The sequence below is a fragment of the Lissotriton vulgaris genome, chromosome 2_1 (genome assembly GCF_964263255.1).
Source record: "Lissotriton vulgaris chromosome 2_1, aLisVul1.2, whole genome shotgun sequence".
NCBI lineage: Eukaryota > Metazoa > Chordata > Amphibia > Caudata > Salamandridae > Lissotriton > Lissotriton vulgaris.
Window position 1 is genome coordinate 2,063,509,406 of NC_141687.1, and position 22,890 is coordinate 2,063,532,295.

General features: G+C 46.9%; 1 protein-coding gene across 2 annotated transcripts in view; it reads left to right on the forward strand.

Annotated features, from left to right (window-relative positions):
* Positions 1–22,890, forward strand: part of DMXL2 (Dmx like 2) — a 2,078,996-nt gene that overhangs the window by 790,629 nt on the left and 1,265,477 nt on the right. For both annotated transcript variants that reach the window (XM_086958287.1, XM_086958289.1), the window contains exon 19: positions 9,755–9,865. In XM_086958287.1, coding sequence (XP_086814413.1) covers positions 9,755–9,865 — 111 coding nt within the window. The remainder of the gene's footprint in view (positions 1–9,754; positions 9,866–22,890) is intronic.

The window sequence follows — 22,890 nt, forward strand, 5'->3', positions numbered from 1 at the left end:
TGCCATTGCAGTCTGCGTGATAGGTGCTTGCATTCTGCAATTCAGATATAAGTTTCGCTTATACACTGGTCACTGTATTTGAAACCTATGTCACCCATAAAGTATGCCTTTCAGGCCAAGGTCAGGGTGCATGGTTCTAAGTGTGTAGGTACCCCTGCACAAGCAGAGGAACCTCTACAAACCCAGACTCCATTTTCTGGTATTTGTAAGTGCTGGGTCACCTTAAAGTATGGGTGGACATTGGCATGTTGAGATATCCAGCTACATAATGGATACCCCAAACGTAGTCATGTTTGGTATCAAACATGTTGGAATCGTGCAACTACACCGATTTCATTGCTAGTTGCATGATACATGTACTGGCTGGGGGGGCGCCCCAGAGGACCCCTACCTTTGTAGCTTTCCAGGGTCTTCCTGCCCGGCCACGCTGCTGCCGACGTCAGACACTGTTCTGCCCCCCCTGCTGATGATCCTAAGTTTGGAAGGGGAAGCTGAGCAAATGATTTCCTGCTATGGGGAGATGCAACCACCTCTCCTTTAGAATTAGGTAGAGTGGGTGCTCCTACGAGCGCCACCGGACTACTTTGAAGGGAGCCTTTGGTGTCCTCCTTGCATAAACCAGTTTGACCTATTCCAGGAGCCCTTGGCTCCCTCTCTAGTGTATAACCACACAAAGGACAAAGGAGTGTCCAGCTCCTCCTGAGAGAGGTGCCCCAGAGCTCCTCCAGGTGGCCACTTGATTCTGCAATGTTGAATCTAGGCCCCTGCGAGCATCTGACTGGCTAGGACATCTGAGTAGCGACCCTGACTCCCTCCGATAGGTGGGTTGCCACTGAAGAGGTTATTTCCCTTTTTGGGGTTACTTAAGGGCTCCCCTGAGGGTAGGCCCTTAGATTTGTCCCGACAACAATTTCTGGAGCCAATTGTTTGTCTTCTGAAACTTGTTCAAAGACTCTTCTGCTGGTGGAAAATGGAATTCTGATCTTCAAGTCGGGATCCACTACAAGACTGCTCCCTGTAGGAAGATTCGTGCTGCATTTTCGCCCCTGTGCTTCTTCTAGATCGGCAACTAAGTGACCATGCATCCTTCGAACCAGCGAGGACTGCATCCCAGCCTGATGGAATCTCCCCTGAAGTAAAGGAGCCACTTCCCTGCATCCTAAAGCACCTCAGCGTCGACGACTGGCTTACTGATCCTCTTGTCCCACTGACATCTTCTGTCTCTGCAAAATAGGTGGTGGTTTATTGATTCTTCAGAGGCCTGGCTACTCTTCCCTGCAAGTTGGGAGACTGTAATCTCTCTCCAGCCAACGGTGACTGCCTCCCTGTGTATTGCATGCGTTTGTCATTGCTAAGGCTTGTTGGCCTTCTTCATGGAAGATATTCAGGCTCCAAGCTCCAAGCAGCCCCTGCCTCCAGCACTGCACACCCCAAAGCATGTCATCCTGCTGGCATCCCTTGCCTCGTGGGTCTTTTCCTTCTGTGTGCTGCTAGGGCTTCCTTGAGACGCCATATCAGCGAGTCCTCAATGGGTCTTCACCCATTCTTTCTGGCTCTCCATCATGGTGAAGGCCAGTACTGACATACCCTTGCTGGGTAAGTGCCTCAGTCTTTGCATCTTCACACCGGAACCTTGTTCTCGTTTGCCAAGGTTTGTTGGTGGACCTGCTGGCCACAGACCTACCTGCACTTATCGACCAGCGTGGAATAGCGTGTGACAGGCTCCTGATATTTTACAACGTCGCCTGGTCTTTACAGCTGCTGTTTTCTTCTCACTTCATCTCATTAAGAACCTTCAACCAAGGCTTGTATTGTGTTCCTGTGCCTCCTGGTCACCTCCAGGGGGATTGGACTCTGTCTCCTCTGCTTTCAGGTTTTTCTCATCTGGAGTCTTCATCCTCATTTACCAGCCCATTTCACAACACGATATAGCTGAAGAACTTCAACGACCCTCCATTGTTCAGTTTCAGTTTCAGTTTGTTTATTTATTTCGAAAGTTAAAAACCATCATGAAAATACATCACAGTAAAAAAACATGATCACAAACTTTCTCAACAACATATCATTAAAAAAAAGAAAGGAAAAGGGGCATCACTTTTAAAAAGAGGGGTTTTTGTGAGTAATAGGACCAAAGTGCAGATGAAATACAAAAAGCCCCGCATCACATAATAGATATCTCCCTTGCCTACCAATTTCAACAGCCCATAGTGTTTCTCAGTTTAAAAGCAATTTTAAGAAAAGTTAAAATAGCACATAGGGTTTGCATTTCGGTGGCTCTTTGCAGAAACAGTAAAGCAGATTTGGCATGGATAATTTTTGAGTCTTTTAAAACCCCTACTAAAAATCTTTGACGAGGTGTTTTAAAAAAAGGACACAATAATACAAAATGAAGGGTGTCCTGCGGAGACCTATTGTCGCAGCCGCAGGCACCCTTCTGCTCAATTGTTGGAGTAAACCCTGATGGATGAGCTAAGTTATGGTGCAACAAATTGAGCCTAAAACGAGTCATTAAAAATCTCTCATGCTGACTATGCAATAAAAAGAGGTAAGATTCCATGCCAATTTGATTCGAGACTAGCGAGTGAGCAACTACGGAGGATTTAATAGAGTCAAGCTCCCTCCTCCTGCCACCAAATTTATCCAGCAATTGCCCTTGTACCGAGTGACTGGTATATATGTCCACCAAGGATGGGTCCAAAAATAATCTTTGTTCATCTATTTCCCCCAGGGTATCTTTAATATATTTCAGCCAGGGGATTTGGAGGCATTTTTCTTTCGTCAAACAGTCCTGGATAATCTGTCTGGATAGTTCCGCGTTAGGGTTTAGCCAAATTTTGATCCAGGCCAGTATGGGTCTCAGTCTAATCAAGTCTGCAATATATGATATTCCCAGCTCATTGTGTGTTACTGCGGCGGAGGTGCTCAGCGGGATTTTTAGCAGTTTTTTAAAGAATTTCTCTTCCTCACTTTGGATTAGTTGAGCATCTCTGAAACCCCAGACTTCAGATCCGTAAATGGTTTTTGAGATGCTGACTGATCTATACAAAGTCAACACCTGCTCAGGGGACCACCTTCCCATTCGACGAGCAAAGTTTAAAATGGCTCCATTTGCTGAGACAAGTCTCCTCGCCCTCTCCTCTACCAACGGGGCGAACTTCAGCTTCTCATCGAATAAGAGACCCAGATATGGGAATGTTTTAACACTGTCCAAAACATGGTCCCCCAGTTTAAATACGAATTTCTTCTGAGGTTTCTTCCCCACTATCATGATAAAGGATTTTGTCATGTTTACAGATAGGTCCAATTTCCGCATAAAATCTGCGAAACCCTTGATTAGAAGTTGCAGTCCGACCGCCGTCCGGGCTAGGAGGACGGCGTCATCAGCATACAAAAGTACTGGCAGATGACGTGAGCCCACCTTTGGGCAATCAGTTCCTAGTGCTATTAGGTCGCTCTCCAGGCCGTTTATATAGAGGGAAAACAAAAAAGGTGCCAGGATACACCCCTGCCTAACCCCGCCCGAGCACAGGAAGGGATCGGTACTCACCCCCCCCCGCGCTGTAGCGGACCTTGGCAGTGGTGTTCCAATGAAGTTCCCTCAGGATGTTGATAAGATCCGGATCGATTCCCAGGTTGAACATGATCGACCATAGTTTGGCTCTATTAACATTGTCAAACGCCGCTGCTAAGTCCATGAACCCCATATACACGGTACCTTCAGACGCTTTAGTGTACTTGGCAGTGAGCAGGTACAGGTTGAGGCACTGATCGGTGGTTGATCTCCCCGTTCTGAACCCATACTGGGTATCCACCAGAATGTTATGGGTGTCAGTCCAGTCCAGTAGGCGGTTAAGGAGTGCCCTCCCCAGTACCTTGGCAGAGACGTCGATGAGCGAGATTGGTCTATAACACTGCGGGCTGTCCCTACAGCCTTTCTTGTAAATCGGGACAATCACCGCAGTGGACCATGATCTCGGCAGGCTGTTTTGATGGCTGCATTCAATACTCTCATTACCATTGGGGCCCAAAGGTCCGTGTTACTCAGAAATAGATCCGGGGGGGTTCCGTCTAGGCCCGGGGCTTTGTTTCGTGTTAACCCTAGTATTGCCTTGAGAACTTCATCCAAGGATAATTCGAATTTTTCCGCCCTTGGCCCCCTCCATATTCCGTCACCAATGTCTACATCCTGCTGATTGTACAGCGATTTAAAATGGGCAATCCATTGTTCCGGCAGAATGTTTGAGCTGATGACTGGGGAGCTTGAATCGTGAAAACATGGTTTGTTTATAATTTTCCAGAACTGGGTATAGTCCTTGTTTTCGCCGGCCTCCCTTAAGTCTGCCCAGATTTCTTTTTGAAGGGTGCTTTTTTTGATCTTAATCTGTGTTTTATAATTCTGTCTACAGCGAGTGATTTCATTTTTGTCCCTTGGTGTCATTTTCAGGCTCTGTTTTAAATCTCTTAACGCTTTAGAACAGTTAGCATCAAACCATCTGGGCATGGATTGCAGGTTTATGGGCTTCTTGGTTGTCAGGAGTTTCTCTACGATTTTAGTTAAGGATTCAAACGCCTCTACTACTCCTCTGCCCTCTATTGTAGCATCTAGACAGGTCTCTATGTAATCTTTCCCTTCATTAACTAATTTAACATAAAAGTCTTGGGGGTTAATCAGTGACCACCTTAGGCGTCTCCCTTGATCTGTTGGTTGAATTTCTGCTTGTTGGATCACCCCTGGTACTTTTTTAATGAAATAATTCCCTTTAATTTCTGTTATAATGGGGTTGTGGTCGCTAAAGGGACTCCACTCTGTCCTGGTATTTGTGATCCTTTCCCTAGCCCAGGCGGATATCATAACGTAATCTATTATAGAACCCCCGCCTTTACCCTTAAATGTTGGTATTGGGGATTTGCCTGCCTTATGAGCGGATAAATCCATGACCTTTGTAAGGGCAAAGTTGTCTAATAACTTCATCAGTAATGTACCCTCTTTGGTATGTGAAAAGTGGGGGCCCTTTTCTAAAGGACAAGCTGACCAATCGGGAGTTAAGGGGAGTAATTTGGGGCACAGATGGCAATTAAAATCCCCCATCAACAGGACAGTTGGTTCAAACCCCGTCGCCCTTTGATCTAATTCCTTGGTTAAACAGGTCTCCAACTGCTCTAAGATTGGGAAATTTCCTTCCACCGGTCCGGGATTGTAGAAATTCACAAACAGTAGGCACTCCCCCTGATGAGTAAGTCTAACTGCTTGTATATTATCTGAGGGGCCATCGGTATATGACCAGGAACCTTTCAGATCTAAGTCTGCATATAAAACTAAGCCTCCCTTTGCTCTTCCCGAGTTTGTGCCCTGTGCGGATTTAAAGAAACATTTGTAGCCCTCCAATTGACATGGGCTCGAGTCTCTTGCCCATGTTTCCTGGAGCGCTATCAAATGAAAACATTTGATAAATTCTAGCCATTCCTTGTTTTTTAATTTGGCTTTCAGCCCTGCGACATTCCAAGATAGGATGGTCAGGCCCTCCCGCTTTTCTTTGCCTCTTGCCATGTGGGTTTCAGTTGTTCTCTCCATCCCATCTGATGGGAAATCTAGTTTAATTGTTTTTTCCTTTTCCCTCTGGGGCCGGGGTGAGTCTAGTCCCCTAGTTAATAAACTCTCCACGCTCCCCCCTGTATTCCCTACTTGTGGGCCAAGATAACTGCTAGAGGCCGTGCTTCCTGTAATGTTCTTTTGAGTGGATGGAGTGAATTTGAGTCAATCTATGTCCTCTAGAGATTGAAATGGGGCATATCTGTTTCTCCATTGAGGGTAGTCACGCTGGGGAAAGGGCTGTTCGAGGTGGCTTGCTAGTCTAGGTCTGTGTGGGCGCTGTGATCTAACCAGCGTCCATCCTCCCTCATCCTCCCCACGATTGTTGTTTCGTGTCCTTGGGTAGAAATACCCAAGTGGGAGAGCACAAATCGTGCTGGTTTGGTTCCTGTTGGAGTTCTTCAGGATGTACTCTACCAGACTAGTGTCCGTGAAGTTTGCGACTATGCAGTCTCCTCTGATATCTTTCTTTCTCCTCCCAACCCAGTTTACCCTTCTTACACTTAGAATCTCTCCTCTTTCCCCAGTATCTAAGGGTCTGTGGATGTTCAACCATCTGGAAATTTTTGAGAGCAATTGTGGATGTGTTTCTCTCTCATTAGGCCTATTTTCTGGAACCCCTGCAAAGATTATTACAAAGGGATTCGCCTCGGGGGGTAAATCTAAGTGTGGTGCCTGAGTGTTGGTGTTGTGAAAGGGATCAGGGTCTGTGTAACAGTGATTGTAATTCCCTTCTCTCTGCAGGCGCTCGTCATGTCTCCATTGCATTAGTGGTTGTATGGGAGGTTTTTCCCTCTGTGTGTTATTCGCACCTTGTTGATGTCTCCCTCTAGAGTTCTCGTTTATGTCTCCTTTGGGGTTTTGGACAGTGTTGGGGGCCTCATGAATCTGAACTATAGCCTGTTGGACATGGCTAACACAGTTGTTATTTTGGGCCCTCTTTGTGTTTACCTTATCATTTATGGTTTCCACTGTCGGTTGTGGTTGGTCAACGGAAGTCTTTGCGAGTGCGTGTTCTAATGCCTTAGATTGTTTGGAGAACTCACACATTATTTTATCCACCTTGCTTATGATGGGTTTTAATTGTGCCGTAATGAAGGATTCTAGCTGTTTTTTAATGTCTGTTACTACTGTCTCGATCCACCGTGGGGGAATAGTATCTACTCGGGAATTATTTTCTAGTGAATTATATTCTTGAAGGCTTATTTGGGAGTTGGTTCTTGGGGGTGCTTTCCTCTGCCTCTGTTGACCCTTATTCCTCCCCACTCGCTTCCTTACTTTTCGAGGGGCCGTGTCAATAAGTTCAGGGGATTCTAGCCCTGAGGTTTGCGCACAAGGGACCTCCACTGTATCATAGTTTGTTTGTGACACACTGCCCTGGGTGTTTAAACTATCAATTAGTAGTGCGTCTCTAGGGGGTGTTTGAATGATGGAATTGAGATTTGGCGAGAAGGATAAACTCCTTTCCATTCGTTCAATTTCCCCTGTGACTTTTTTTAGCATTAAGTCAATTGCTGTAGGTTTGTTCCCCTTTGCGTGGACAGCCTCCTTTATTTCCCCCCGTGTTGGCTTAGGGGTTGTTCTCTTGGTTGACTTGGTCCCATTCGATTGTGTATTAGGGTGAGTGGACATCGTTCCCCTATGGTCTCTTTCCTTATCGCCACAACAAGGTGCGGCTTTGGGTTCAGCCAATCCTCTTGCGTGCTGCCGTAGGGGTTTAGCGTGTAACTTTCAGGGGCTCCACTGCCCAATGCAAAGTCCCTATGGCCAAGGTGCAGTACCTAGGTGTGGTGTCAGAGACGTGCGGACCAAGGGGGTGGCCCGTCCCGTCCCTCGGCGTCCCCGGACCGCCCGGCGCCGTCCGCGACGCGGAGGAAGAGCCCCGTTTTAATAGCGCCTCCGGGCGCGCTGCAGGAGGAAGTGGGCGGAAGTTGTCGCTCAGCCCTCTGGGAGCTGTAGTCTCCAGCCGCCGCGATGGAGTTTGGGCGGCGAGACCACAGCGTCAGGGCCCCAGGAGCGATATGGCGTCCCGCTGGTGTGGCAGGCTTGGCTGGACTGCCTGCGTGCTGGTAAGAGATTCCCAACTCCGTCGAGGAAGAGCCCCGTTTTAATAGCGCCGCCGGGCGCGCTGCAGGAGGAAGTGGGCGGAAGTTGTCGCTCAGCCCTCTGGGAGCTGTAGTCTCCAGCCGCCGCGATGGAGTTTGGGCGGCGAGACCACAGCGTCAGGGCCCCAGGAGCGATATGGCGTCCCACTGGTGTGGCAGGCTTGGCTGGACTGCCTGCGTGCTGGTAAGAGATTCCCAACTCCGTCGAGGAAGAGCCCCGTTTTAATAGCGCCTCCGGGCGCGCTGCAGGAGGAAGTGGGCGGAAGTTGTCGCTCAGCCCTCTGGGAGCTGTAGTCTCCAGCCGCCGCGATGGAGTTTGGGCGGCGAGACCACAGCGTCAGGGCCCCAGGAGCGATATGGTGTCCCGCTGGTGTGGCAGGCTTGGCTGGACTGCCTGCGTGCTGGTAAGAGATCCCCTCTCCTTCCCTCTAGCACTCCATTTCTTATCGCCTCACCCACCGTCTCTGGGTGTTCTCACCTTCTCCACCACCCCCGTCATTCATCCAGCTGTTCTGCTACACTGGTCTTTTCTCTTGCCAACCACTTTGTAAACATATGTACTTTGTTAGTTCGTAAACCACATAATGGAGAAACAAACCAGCTTCAAGACGCTCTTTCCTCCTCCGCGTCCTCAACGGTCTCATTCCCTCAGCAGACCCCCACTCACTTGTGATAATCTTCTTTCTTCCTTCCTCGTGCCTCTCAGACACCCCCTTTCCTCCGTCTCCCCAGTCCCTTTTGCCTCCCCTCAGCTGTCAGCCGCCTGTCCCTCTGCTCCCTCTACCACCTAACGGTCCCCACTGAACCCGCGAGACCCTCCATTGGTATTCACTGAGTTTTCCCACATCACTTCACCCCAAGCACCGGGCTCCCTGGTGCGGGTATCCAGGGGTGGGGTGACTCTACAACCTTCCTTCCTCATAGTGGTTCCTTTGGGAAGGGTCCTAAAACTCTAAAATCCAAACCGCTACCTGTGTTGTTCTATGGACGCTGATCCGGTGTAACCACTCTTCACCTGAGTCCCTGGCTACTCACCATGGGTGGTTCCTTGCTTCCCCTGGGGTTCTCCAACCTTGGGTCCTACTCCCATTCGGTACCTAATTCGCATTCCACTATTTTAGTACATGGATATGCTCCCTGGCGGGGCCCTATGTGTTTTTCTATTCTCTTTATCTGTTTTCTAAGTATTCTTTGTGTGTAGTTGATACCTCTGGGTAGGAGGTATACCAGGTTAGTGTCTAGTGTGTAGTGATAAAATACGGTTTAGTTCTACTCACCTGCTATGTTTCTTTCTTGTGTGAAAAGCTTACAGACTGACTAAAGTGGTACATGCAATTGCTTTACACCCTCCTGGATAACCCTTAGCTGCTCTCCGCAGCTACCCCTTGAGAGTGTTGGTTTTCAGGGACCTAAACACCATCACGAAGGGTTGTTTGGACTCAGTGCAGTGTCTCACCATAGGTGTACACTATATACTGAGCCAGCCTCCTACAGTATGGAAGTATAGGTAAATGATGGTAGCAAAGTTGCACAGGGTGACAGGTCTCAGTTTGAAGGCATCCCCAAAACAGTGGCTTCTGAAGATTATTGGAAAGCCCAGAAAGGGAAAAGTCAGAGATTTGTGATGCTGGGAATAGTACTCCCAAGGAAAGTGACAGAAAGGGGGATGTTCTTAAATGAGCATTGGCTTGAAGAATTATACCTGAAAGCAGTGAGTTGTGACAAAGTTGCAGTGGACAGCATTTTGGTGGGAGGGGGCACTTGCTTTTGGAAATGGTGTGGGAGAATTAATTCGTATCACAGGGAACAGCTTACTCAGCACAGCCTACTGCTCAGGCAATACGTTTCCAGTAAGAAGCACATGAGAGTATGCACCCTCAAGTAGGAAGTGTGAAAACAAGATACTTAATGGATAGTTTCGATCTGTATAAGACTCTGGATTGATTGTACTGATGAAGAGCCAGTGGCTTGTGTGGCTCAAATATTGAACCATTGTATTTTCTATGAAAATGCTAAATAAGAATGTTAAAAATGACTGTTCACATTTGATTTATTATAGGAGGAGACACTTTGGATGAATGTGGATTAAGATATCTACTGGCCATGCGTCTGCATACGTGCCTTCTAACATCTCTGCCTCCATTATATCGAATTCAGTTACTCCATCAAGGTAACATTTTCCGAGATCCACTCTTAATTTTCATGTTCTGTTGGTTACATAATTGAGACATTTTAATTCGTTTTCAAGAGGATCAGCATTAATAGGCTCAAATTGTAAGATATATTGTTGCAGTGTATAACTGCCAATCTGGCCCATATGGGGGTCATCCCACAAATTTGCTGACACACCCTCACTCTCCCTCATAACGGAGGGGGTCCTGTATTTCTGTTTCTACTACCTTGCCGCCCAATGCCATTACAGTTATTGGTGATACCACCATGATGCACGCATTCCATACATTCGCCCGAGGGCGCACAACTAGGACTACTCCATTCACAGTTATTACCAAAGGGCATACCACTGGGACCCAAGATATTCAGACTGTCTCTACGACATGCAGGGCACTGCACAGAATGTGACGATTACAGTGTGGGGGTTTTTATACTCTGGCAAACTTACTCTCCCCAGCAACCCACTGCTCCCCAAGGAGGTACTGGTAAAAAGCACACGGGACCGCCACTCATTGTATACAACAAAGGACCTATTTCCATGTGGTCATATCCTACACATAACTGACACCATACGAGCACAAGATACACTTTGTATAGACCTGTTAATTTTTAGAAGACTACACAGCACTTTACACTCCCTTATGCCCACTTACCATCTACCACCGTACAATTTAGCGCCCCTGCATATGCTGCCCACGGCTACAGACTGAAGCCACAGGTCCTCTAGACTCTATCATTCCTGCATGATATAAAGGCAGGATACCACTACACGAGTGTGGGTAAAGTGGGAAAACGAACTAGGGATGCAGCTCACGGACAAAATCTGTAGCTACTGCTGCACACAAACAAAAAATAATTTCATCAATTAGAGGCATAAACTACTGCACTCCAAATTTTTACACATATATTACCTCTCCACAGCTGATATCGCTAAGTTTGAACCCTCCAGAACCGATCAATGTAAAAAATGTGATGGTGCGGGTTACGCACACCTGGCCTGGACATGCCTGGCAGTGGCCACTTACTGGATGGTTATATAATCCCACATTTCGGCTGTGTCCACCCATGCCATGACCCCAGATCCACTGACTGCCCTACTGGGGTACACCCAGAATGTCTCGCACACATACGTCATCTAGTTTCTACGGCTCTACTGCTGGGCAAAAGGGAGATAGCTCTACATTGGGCTAGCGCCAGGCCACCCAGTGCACCGGACTGGCTGGGGAGTATGAGCCGCTGCGAGGACATGGGAAAGGCTACATCAATCAACAACCTCCTACATCCTGTCCTAGGGATATCTGGACACGCTTCAGAGCATATCTCCAAAAACTAACACTAGATGCCTCTAATCCGTCCACTCCCATCGAATCACAATGCAAAGGGAACCACCGCCTTATCCCTTTATGGTCCCTCCGTGATATATCACGATATCTCATAAACCTGGCTAACTGTACATTTTACAGAGCTGGTTAATATAGTATACGTTAACATTTCTTTTTACTGGAATCAATGTTTGCTTATACTATGCAACGGTCAACTGTTTTTCTGTCTACATTCTAAAATTCAATAAAGACAGAAATAAAATAAAAATATTATTTTGGTCCAGTGGAGGTGGTGATCCCCGTGACCCACTGTTTCATTTAATTTAGCACCAGGGAGGTGGTGATCTCTGGGCGGGGTGGTCTATGCTGCCCCTAGCCCCCCCTCGATTCCCCCTCATTTATTGTTTCTTTGTGGCCCCGGAAGTTGGTGATCCCTGGAGCCTTGGGGGCTTTGAGCTGCACCACCCTTCCTTTATTAACACACGTCATGGGGAGGTGGTGGTCTCTGGGGCCCTTCTAAACCCAAGGAGAGGGAACCAGTGTGTCCCGCTCCTTTAATTCCCCCATTTCCCTTGGATCTAGCCCACTCGGGATCCCATTAGTGAAGAAGCGCGGGAGCCTTCAAGACACAAGAGATGAGAATCGAGACACAAGAGGTGAAAATAAAAAGGAGGAAATGATTATAAGGGGGCAGGGTAGACCCTCCCTGACCCCCTAGGTTTTTTGAGGGGGACCTAAAAGGACCCTGAAGGGCAAAAATACTTTTTTGTTAAATTTTCGCGGGGTAAGCTTCCCGGTACGCGTACCCTGAGCGCACCACAGGGAAAAACAGTGTAAAAAATTAGAGTAAAAAAATAATTTTTGTCAATGGTTTCAAGAATAGTAGTTTGTATTTAACACTAGGTGTATCAAAGGTTAGATTAGAGTGTGAGGAGGTGCATCGTATTATCACATGGATGATGTCATCAGTGATGTCATCAGTGATGTCAACAGTGATGTCACTGACCATGTCATGAATGATGTAATATGTGACATCATCAGCAGTGGATTGCGGGCGCCCGAGTTGTAGTGAGTCCAACTAACTATAACGTGGGAATTTTGATGGTTTTGTATGAGTAAAATGTTCAGCTGACTATAACTGGTGTGAAACCTATGTTTTTTCAGTGAATATATATATATATATAAACAACCTCCTGGCAGTTCTAGAGCTAATAAATCAGCATGACACCAGAGCCGGGGCCCAAATGTTCGTTCAAAGTGCAAATATTTATTGGCACACGGAAAAACCCAACGCGTTTCGAAGCTTTCGCCTCTTGCTCACGGGTAGAGTGTTATGGTGGCCATTCATTATTTAAAGTGATACAAACATGATTAAGGTGCACGTGATCAAGAGTAAACCTGAAAAAGATACTTTGTTACAAACAAGGTTTTTCAGTATCGCGTTACCGGGTTGCCAAGCATAATACACATTTTAGTTTTGTGAAACTCCTGTGAAAATAAAAAAGTGTTCTTCACAGTCAACAAAGAAACAATGTCTGTTATGTATAACGTTTTAAACAAAAATAGAGTAAGTTTCTTGTTACAATTGAATTCATGCTGGTTTTGCGTGAAAACAATTTTTGAAGTTCATATCATGAGTAAATGGAAATAAACAAAGATGTCTCGCCCCAGTGGGCACAGTGTATATAATTCACCAATTCTTTTGGTTAATTCAGAAAGTCCATAGCTCAAGTTAGAAGGTGTCATGCCCAAGTGGGCTAGGTAATTCCAAATATCTTGTGTATATGCAGCATACCTACAGAGTCAAAATTAGAAAAACAATGTATCAGTGATTTGCTATGAGTATCAAGTCACGTGACAAAATGTGCATATTAAAAACAGTCAGAATGGAATATATGTACAGGAAAGCAGACATCTTATTACAATTTATGATTGTAAGTGTACTGATAATTCTTCCCCTTTGTTATGCCCAAAGGGTTGCGTGGTGTTGTACCGGATGATGTATTTGGATTCTAGTTTGCGTAATTCAAGTAACCGGTTGCCACCTCTCTCATTTCTGTTGACACAGTCAATCACATAAAATTGTACCAGATTGGGGTTTTGCTGATGCTCAGTCGCAAAATGCCTTGCCACCGGGTACTGTGGATTTGCATTTTTGATGGCACGAAGATGCTCTAATGCCCGCAGTTTTGCTTTCTTAGTGGTCATTCCAATGTAAAACTTTTCACACGGGCATTTGAGTGCATATACTGCATACTCGGTATTACAACCTAGCATTTTAGTGATTTTGTGCTCAGTCTGATCTTTGCAAATTTTGAAGCTCTTACATTTATGGCTGTTCTTGCACGCTTTGCATTTGGTGCATGGGAAAAATCCACTCACTTGGGGGGATTTAATGGGTTGCTGTAGTGTGGCCTTACTCAGAGAATCTTTCAATGACCTTGCCTTCCTGAAGGTAAGTGAAGGATTCTCACTGAGTACCTCATTAAGGTCATGATCCAGTTTGAGGATACTCCAGTGTTTGTCCAGGCTCTTCCTAAGTTGCCAAGTTTGGCTGTCATAGCTGGTTATAAACCTGATCTGTTCAGATTCTTTTCTTTCTTTGGGAACTAACAGTTCTGACCTTTGCATGGTATCAACCTTGGAAACAGCCTGCGTGATGACTTTGCTACTGTACCCCCTTTCCCTGAACCTGTTGCACATAGTACTTTTCTCTGCCTCAAAATTTGCCTTAGCACTGCAGTTGCGTTTGGCTCTGATAAGCTCCCCTAATGGAATGCTTCGTATGACCACTAAGAAAGCAAAACTGCGGGCATTAGAGCATCTTCGTGCCATCAAAAATGCAAATCCACAGTACCCGGTGGCAAGGCATTTTGCGACTGAGCATCAGCAAAACCCCAATCTGGTACAATTTTATGTGATTGACTGTGTCAACAGAAATGAGAGAGGTGGCAACCGGTTACTTGAATTACGCAAACTGGAATCCAAATACATCATCCGGTACAACACCACGCAACCCTTTGGGCATAACAAAGGGGAAGAATTATCAGTACACTTACAATCATAAATTGTAATAAGATGTCTGCTTTCCTGTACATATATTCCATTCTGACTGTTTTTAATATGCACATTTTGTCACGTGACTTGATACTCATAGCAAATCACTGATACATTGTTTTTCTAATTTAGACTCTGTAGGTATGCTGCATATACACAAGATATTTGCAATTACCTACCCCATTTGGGCATGACACCTTCTAACTTGAGCTATGGACTTTCTGAATTAACCAAAAGAATTGGTGAATTATATACACTGTGCCCACTGGGGCGAGACATCTTTGTTTATTTCCATTTACTCATGATATGAACTTCAAAAATTGTTTTCATGCAAAACCAGCATGAATTCAATTGTAACAAGAAACTTACTCTATTTTTGTTTAAAACGTTATACATAACAGACATTGTTTCTTTGTTGACTGTGAAGAACACTTTTTTATTTTCACAGGAGTTTCACAAAACTAAAATGTGTATTATGCTAGGCAACCCGGTAACGCGATACTGAAAAACCTTGTTTGTAACAAAGTATCTTTTTCATGTTTACTCTTGATCACGTGCACGTTAATCATGTTTGTATCACTTTAAATAATGAATGGCCACCATAACACTCTACCCGTGAGCAAGAGGCGAAAGCTTCGAAACGCGTTGGGTTTTTCCGTGTGCCAATAAATATTTGCACTTTGAACGAACATTTGGGCCCCGGCTCTGGTGTCATGCTGATTTATTAGCTCTAGAACTGCCAGGAGGTTGTTTATATTTCGGGAGGTGGCGATCCCGCCGGGAGCCTGCTGTGGAAAGAGGCGGAGTTAAACGCCAAACGAGTGTGTGAAAATATATATATATATATATATATATATATATATATATATAATAGCTCCCAGACACCAACCAATTGCACACACGAGTGGGTGCACACGAAAACGGGGGTGTACCCGTTTTTTTAAATAACGCTCCAAAACTCCCAGGAAAATGACTCCAAAGGAAAGTAGCACACGCAGGGGAGGCTTCCACAGATGTTTAATGAAGAAACCAACAGCAACGACGCGTTTCGCCTTGGGGCTTCGTCAAGTTGTGCCTATATAGTTAGGATTTTTTCTCTATGGGACTTTTGAAAATTCTATGTCTAATAACTTTGGCGTTTGTGGACGGAATCGGCTGAAATTTTCAGGAACATTTTGTTTCTGAGCAGCCCCTGAAAATTTGGGGGGTTTCGTCAAGGGGGGGCCGAGAAAAAAGGGGGTCCCAAAACGCGTTATTCCCATTCATTTTTCCATAGGGCGTTTGGCCTCACTTTTAGCTCGAACGGCTGAATGGATTTGCACGAAACTTGGCAAAATTGTAGGGACTGTTAGCCCGATGTGCCTTTGCTGGGTCTCAATATATGTGCTCCAGTGGATTTTGAGAAATTAACGTTTTAAAAACAGATATATCTGTGACAGCGTCCCGTGTAGCGATCCGGTTCGCGTACTTTTCGCGTTACGGAACTTTCCGAAGCGAAGCTGATTGGCTCTCCGGTGTCTGTCAACATTCTAAATAGTCCGGAACGGCTGCCATCTTGTCTCTCGGTAGGATCGAGAGACAAGAGGAGGAGAAAAACGAAGGGGGAATTTAATGAAAGGGGGCAAGGTAGACCCCTCTTGACCCCCTAGGAATGATGTTGGAGTTATTAAAGGGTCCCGTGGGGCAAATAAAAAAAATTGATTTTTCGCGGTAGAAGCGCTTTCCGGTTCGCGAACCGGTAGCGAAACGGGAATTCGCCATTTTGTGTTTAGTTTTTATTACATTTCAAGATGGAGGAAAAACAATGTGAGAAATGGGTATAAGGGAGTACGGGAGACGTATCCTGACCCCCTATGTTTTCTGAGGGTGGCTGAGGATACTCATATATGTTGATACAGGTCTTCCAGCGGCTGCGCTTGAGCGGATTTTTATTTTTTTGCTGCGTGACGTCTGTTAACGTTCGATTCGGAGGAAATCAGGAAGTGTTGACCGCCATTTTGTCACTGCGAGTAAATATATTGTTAAAAATAATTGTTATAAATTAATCCGTATTGATAAACATTGTCTGCGCCATCTTGCCTTTTTTCCAATGCCACACTTTTGTTGTGCACGGCAGCCATTTTAGATGCCTTGACCAGACCCACTCTCTGCACGCCGCCGATCCTCAGCATGGCTCCCCACCCTCGCAAGCATCTCCCCCGTGCACTGGTCACCCCCACTCTCTCTCTCTCTCATGCATGGGCCATAAACCGCCCCCCATCTGCGCAGCTCTTCCCTGAGAATCACACCCTGTGACCGCCGACACCTCCCTTTCACCCTATTCACTACCGCACCCTCTGGGGGTACGGGAGACGTATCCTGACCCCCTATGTTTTCTGAGGGTGGCTGAGGATGCTCATATATGTTGATACATGTCTTCCAGCGGCTGCGCGTGAGCGGATTTTTAATTTTTTGCTGCTTGACGTCTGTTAACGTTCGATTCGAAGGAAATCAGGAAGTGTTGACCGCCATTTTGTCACTGCGAGTAAATATATTGTTAAAAATAATTGTTATAAATAAATCCGTATTAATAAACATTGTCTGCGCCATCTTGCCTTTTTTCCAATGCTACACTTTTGTCGTGCACGGCAGCCATTTTGGATGCCTTGACCAGACCCACTCTCTGCACGCCGCCGATCCTCAGCATGGCTCCCCACCCTCGCAAGCATCTCCCCCACGCACTGGTCACCCCCGCTCTCTCTCTCTCATGCATGGGCCATAAACCTCCCCCCATCTGCGCTGCAATTCCCAGAGAATCACACCCTGTGCCCGCCCGACACCTCCCTTTCACCCTATTCACTACCGCACCCTCTGACACTCCTCTTCCTCTGTGTCTGATTGTCCAGGCCGGTCCCAGGCTATCACTTAGCCCTGCGGATGTAGTTTATGGCCCCAACTGTAAAGAATCACCCCTCTTCAAAGGAGTTGCAGTAGATCAAGGCCCCCACCCCATGAGATCCGTCACACCACACGCGTTCCTACTATCTGATAACGATCCTGTATTGTGATTGGGGAGGGGATTCTCACTGTGAGGGTGTGTGGGATCGAGCCTGAAGCGGAAGATTCCAGGGATGTCTTTTTGTACATTAAAGTCTTCACAATTATGTGTCACATTAAAAATATATAGCACTCCAACAAAGTAGTATGATTATAACACTTTAATAACTTATAAATATATAAAACGCTCCAACAAAGTAAACACGTTAAAAAAAAAACATTTTAAACAAAGTAACAATGGGCTGCTGTGAGGTGGCGTCAGTAGCTGTCCTTTGTGCGAATAGGCCGAAGGCAGCATAACGCGTCGAGATTTGGACGGCACCCAGGTGATGTCCAGTAAGTTGTCGCACTGGTCATGGCATCCTACAATGCTGCGCCGAAAAACGGCGTGGGGCGCCCGGGGGTGGGGGGGGGCGGAACGAACGGGCCTCCCCCGCCTCCCCAGCTGGAGGCTCCTCTGCTGCAGTGGGGCGCCCCTTTACCGTTTCAGTCGCCATTCTGCTGTTTACCGCCCGCTTTTGCTGCACTGTGCCTCATCCGCCATTCAGCTGAGTTGCGCCAGCTCTTGCGGCTACAGCGTCTCGCCCACCATCCAGCTGAATTGCGCCCACTCTTGCGGTGCAGCGATAGGCGGCATTCACAGGACTCTTAAAATGGCGGCCGGCTCTTCGGATTTGGGCCTGGTCCACTAAAATGGCCCTGGGACACATTTGAACTCGGACATTTGCCTGCTAGGGCTTGGGCCCCATTCTCGAAAGCGTCCCCTCAGCCTTGAAGATTCTACAAAAGTCATCGGGGCCCTCGACTCCCGCAGGCTTCTGGTGGGGAGCGGCTGCCATGATTGCTCGCGGAATGGCCACGACAGAGCCACGAGATGGTGATGCTCTCATGCTGACGCCAGCTTCAGTCTGAAACATCCAGAAACACTGTAGACTACCAATTCGATCAGTTCCGGTGGAGCCCCAACGTGACCCGGTAGAGAAGAACTTGCCCTCCCCTCTTTGACTGATGGTTCTTATAGCCTGTCCCTTCTGTTGTCATTTAACAGAACTTTTTGGACTGCTGAAAGGGGTTGTGTTCCGACCGCTGGTTGGTGGAGACATTTTGACTATATTCTGGACCTGCGTTGTCGCGTAATGCGTCATATGACGCGCCGCGTTAGCGCACCCGGAAGTGCTCCGGTGCGCGAGGCGCAGCTTCCCGGAAACGATCCAGAGCGCGGCACGCAGCGCGTAACGTAAGCATAACAGGTCATGTGACTTGTTAATAAAACTTTTCATTGGTTCATTTTACTTTTGTTATTCTAATGATGAAAGGCTTGGTCATATGACCTAAAAATAACACTTTTCATTGCTTTCGAACATTTTTTTTTCGCAAATGATGAAAGCCCCACCTTTTTTTTTCTCACTCTGACTTGTAAAGCAAAGGACCCAGATGCATTTACAGTTTATCACTAACAATTTTCCAGGCTAATGTATTTTCCCGGGAAATTTACAACTGTCCTGCAAGTAAAATATTCCTATTTCGAGAAAAAGGGCGTTTCTTCGTCCCATGAGGGAGCCGTTGAACAAAAGAGGCTTGGCCTGCTGTCTTAGTCGCTGACAGGCATGAATATCGGATTCTTATTGATCACTTTATGTTGCAGGAGTAGAAAACACAACAGCCCTTGACCATTTATCTTTACTGCGTTCCTGCGTATTATACCTTTTAACCTTCATGTAATCGGGCTGCTTTATTTCACTTGCCTTTTACTGATTCGAAAACAGTGGCTATTATCCAAAACTTTACCAATCTAGGTACTACTACCATGTTTTGTTTTAAAAACCTTTATTGTGAAAATGTCAGTATACAAATACGGGCCTATAACCACGTGGGCCGGCCACGGAGCAAACTGGAATCGTATATGATGAGGGGACATTTACACTGTAGCAGAACGTAACGGGCGACCCATTAGGTTGCAAGAACTAAGGTGTCTAACAGTTGCGGAATTGGTGGACGTACATTTTATAATTAAAGTACGACAGGGCCAGTTACAATAAAATTATCTAGATATACCGTATTTTCCGGCGTATAAGACAACTTTTTAACCCTTTAAAATGTGCTCGAAAGTCGGGGGTCGTCTTATACGCCGGTAACCAAATTTTACCGCTCCACCAACCTTGCCTATGCCTGCCTGCTGTTGTCCTTACCGGCTATGGTAGTCGTGCCGCTCCGCTTTCACGACCCAGGTACTGATGCCACTCAGCTGGGCCAAAAGATATGCCTCCGCATCGGTGCAGTCAGTGATGGCAGCGCAGCAGCTCCAGTGAGGAGGAATTCGGGCGCCCTGTTATCTGCCACTGCTCGTGGGAGGGTGGGGGGATGCAGCAGCATGTCCTGATCTGGCGTCTCTCTCCTTCCGATGTGGCCAGAAATCTCGCAGTCATCGGAAGGAGAGGAGCGTCAGTTAATGGCCATAGAAAGGGGACTGTAATATTTTCCCGCCGGCAATACAGCAACATAATGTTTTGCTGCAGTTACCGTATGGTATTTCAGAAGGGTGATTACAGTACATTCCTGTTGAATCACCAAGACACTGCATTCTTTTTAAGATCGGATGGACAGTTCTTTACACTTCATGTCACGGAGGAGGGCTAGAATCACGGGTAGTCTTATACGGCGAATATAGCACAAAACCTAAATTTTTTCAAGTAAAGTAGGGGGTCGTCTTATACGCCGGGTCGTCTTATATGCTGGAAAATACGGTACATTTGCGGGCAAGTACCATGGGTGACGTTAATTCGAACTTTCAATAGTACAGTAATCAATAACACATCAGAACTTAATATCAATAGAGATTTCCAAATGTTCAATCAGTACTCGTCCCCGCCCGCCATGTGCTTCAAAACTGCATATGTATCTCGTGATATCAAGGTTGGGCAACCAGTACACAACAAGTAGTTTCGAGTCCCATTTATACCGGCGCCATTTTGGGCAAGGCCGGGCAGGTCCAGGATATAGTCAAAATGTCTCCACCAACCAGCGGTCGGACCAGAACCCCTTTCGGCAGTCCAAAAAGGTTCTGTTAAATGACAACAGAAGAGATAGGCAACAAGAACAATCAGTCAAAAGAGGGGACGCTTTCGTGAATGGGGCCCATGCCCTAGCAGGCAAGCGTCCAAGTTCCAAGGTGTCCCAGTGCCATTTTAGTGGACCAGGCCCAAATCCAAAGAGCCGGCCGCCATTTTGAGAGTCTTGTTGCAGCCGCCTTTCGCTGCACTGCAAGAGAAAGCGCAATTCAGCTGGATGGTGGGCGAGACGCTGTAGCCGCAAGAGCGGGCGCAATTCAGCTGAATGGCGACTGAAATGCTAAGGGGCGCCCTGAGGTAATATGAGTTTTATGGTCAGTTGTGTCCCCTATCGTAGACCCCACCGGCTCCATGTACGTGCTTTAAGTACATGTATGTTCCCTCCACTTTCAGCTATGAAGACGCAAATACATTTGCGTCCAACGTTAACATGTCCTCTTTCAGATCCACCATGAATGGGTCAGATATTCCGTTCCTAAGTATGCCGTGCCACCGTCTTTACATGGTGCACTTTCCATGTTTTTCTAGCTCTGGCGAGTTAGGCCCTGATTTCTGCCATCGAGCCTCTTTCTGCCTTCTGTCCCTGAAAGCCGCAGCCTGCTGCTTCCTGACCCTTGACTTACTCCCTGTGCGGCGAGCTGTGCCAGGCTCGGCCTGCCTTGCCTGCCAAGACTGTATTCAACCTTCAAGTTATCTGCTCCGCTCCTCGAAAATACATTCCTGTCTAGTAGTTTACGAAAACATCCTTCCCCGCTGCAGAGCAAAGGGCCCGGCCTCACTGTCTCCATGCAAGTAATTCATAGCTCCCGTTACCATGGTAGGCCCATGGCCCCTCACGTCTCATGTAGACACGTAGGCACATATGCACGCACTAGCAGTCAGTACAGTATAGCCTCTGTTCGAGAGACCTTTCCTTCCAGATAATACAGTTCCTCAAACACCAGATACTAGATATGATTTGGGATTAGGTTGTTCTGACTCCCCAGACTTCTGTCTCCTCATGTAGGGCTAAATGTCAAGTCCCCTTCACCCTCCAGTTCCACGTCATACATACGTCATGCTGCTGCGCGCGCATCTCTGCCACATATTTTCTGCTGACACTTCAGGATTCACTTATGGATCCACCCACTTGTAATACGTTTCATGTGACGTTGTCTAGCACACGCCTTCATGCCCTCCTTCATGCACGCCTTCTGTTACGTACATATGTTTTATCTCGTTTCTCTCAGCTGTTACGCCTCCTGCATATGTCTTAATGTAATGCATTGACTATATATATGATAACCTATCAATAAAGTATTGTCTATCCCTTCCTGAACCTTCGCGGTGATGGAACATGATTGCCTGGTTTAAACCAATTCCTTTTTAAGGAATAAACTCCCTTTTAAACCCTCAAATACCACGGATTTTGACTGAGTTATTCTTATTGTAATTTACCGCATAAATTCCGCATAGTTAATTTAAATTTACCACAGCCCCACTGCAGCAGAGGAGCCTCCACCTGGGGAGGAGGGAGAGGCCCGTTTGCACCGCCTCTCCCCGCCCCCCCTGCCCCCCGGGCACCCCACGCCATCTTTCGGCGCAGCATTGTAGGATGGCCACACCAGTGAAACTTGCTGGACACCACCTCGGTGCCATCCGGATCTCGGCGCGTTGTGCTGCCTTCGGCGTACTGTAGCAGCAAGAGTGACCGCAACTCAGCTGGACACGCCGTCTTTCGGCGCAGCATTGCAGGATGGCCACACCAGTGAAACTTGCTGGACACCACCTCGGTGCCATCCGGATCTCGGCGCGTTGTGCTGCCTTCGGCCTACTGTAACAGCAAGTGCGGGCACAACTCAAGTGGACGGCGAGTGAAACGGTAAGAGGCGCCGCACTGCAGATGAGGTGCCTCCACCTGGGGAGGCCAGTTCGCACCGCCTCCCCCCCACCCCCCGGGCACCCCACGCCGACTTTCGGCGCAGCATTGTAGGATGGTCACACCAGTGCAACTTGCTGGACACCACCTCGGTGCCATCCGGATCTCGGCGCGTTGTGCTGCCTTCGGCCTATTCGCACATCGGTCCACTACTGACGCCGCCTCACAGGCCAACGGATTTTGTAGGCTTTTTATAGCCCAAAGCCGCATAACAGGTCATGTGACTTGTTTATAAAACTTTTCATTGGTTCATTTTACTTTTGGTTTCCTAATGATGGAAGGCTTGATCATATGACCTAAAAATAACACTTTTCATTGGATTGAAACATTTTTTTTTCCCAAATGATGAAAGCCCCACCTTTTTTTTTTCTCACTCGGCAATCCAAAAAGGTTCCGTTAGATAACAACAGAGGGGACAGGTAACAAGAACCATCAGTCAAAAGAGGGGAGGGCAAGTTTTTCTCTACCGGGTCACGTTGGGGCTCCACCGGAAGTCATCGAATTGGTAGTCTACAGTGTTTCTGGATGTTTCAAACTGAAGCTGGCGTCAGCATGAGAGCATCACCATCACATCCAGGACTTATGCCATTTGTGCAAGGCAGTGACATCGAAGCATCTCAGG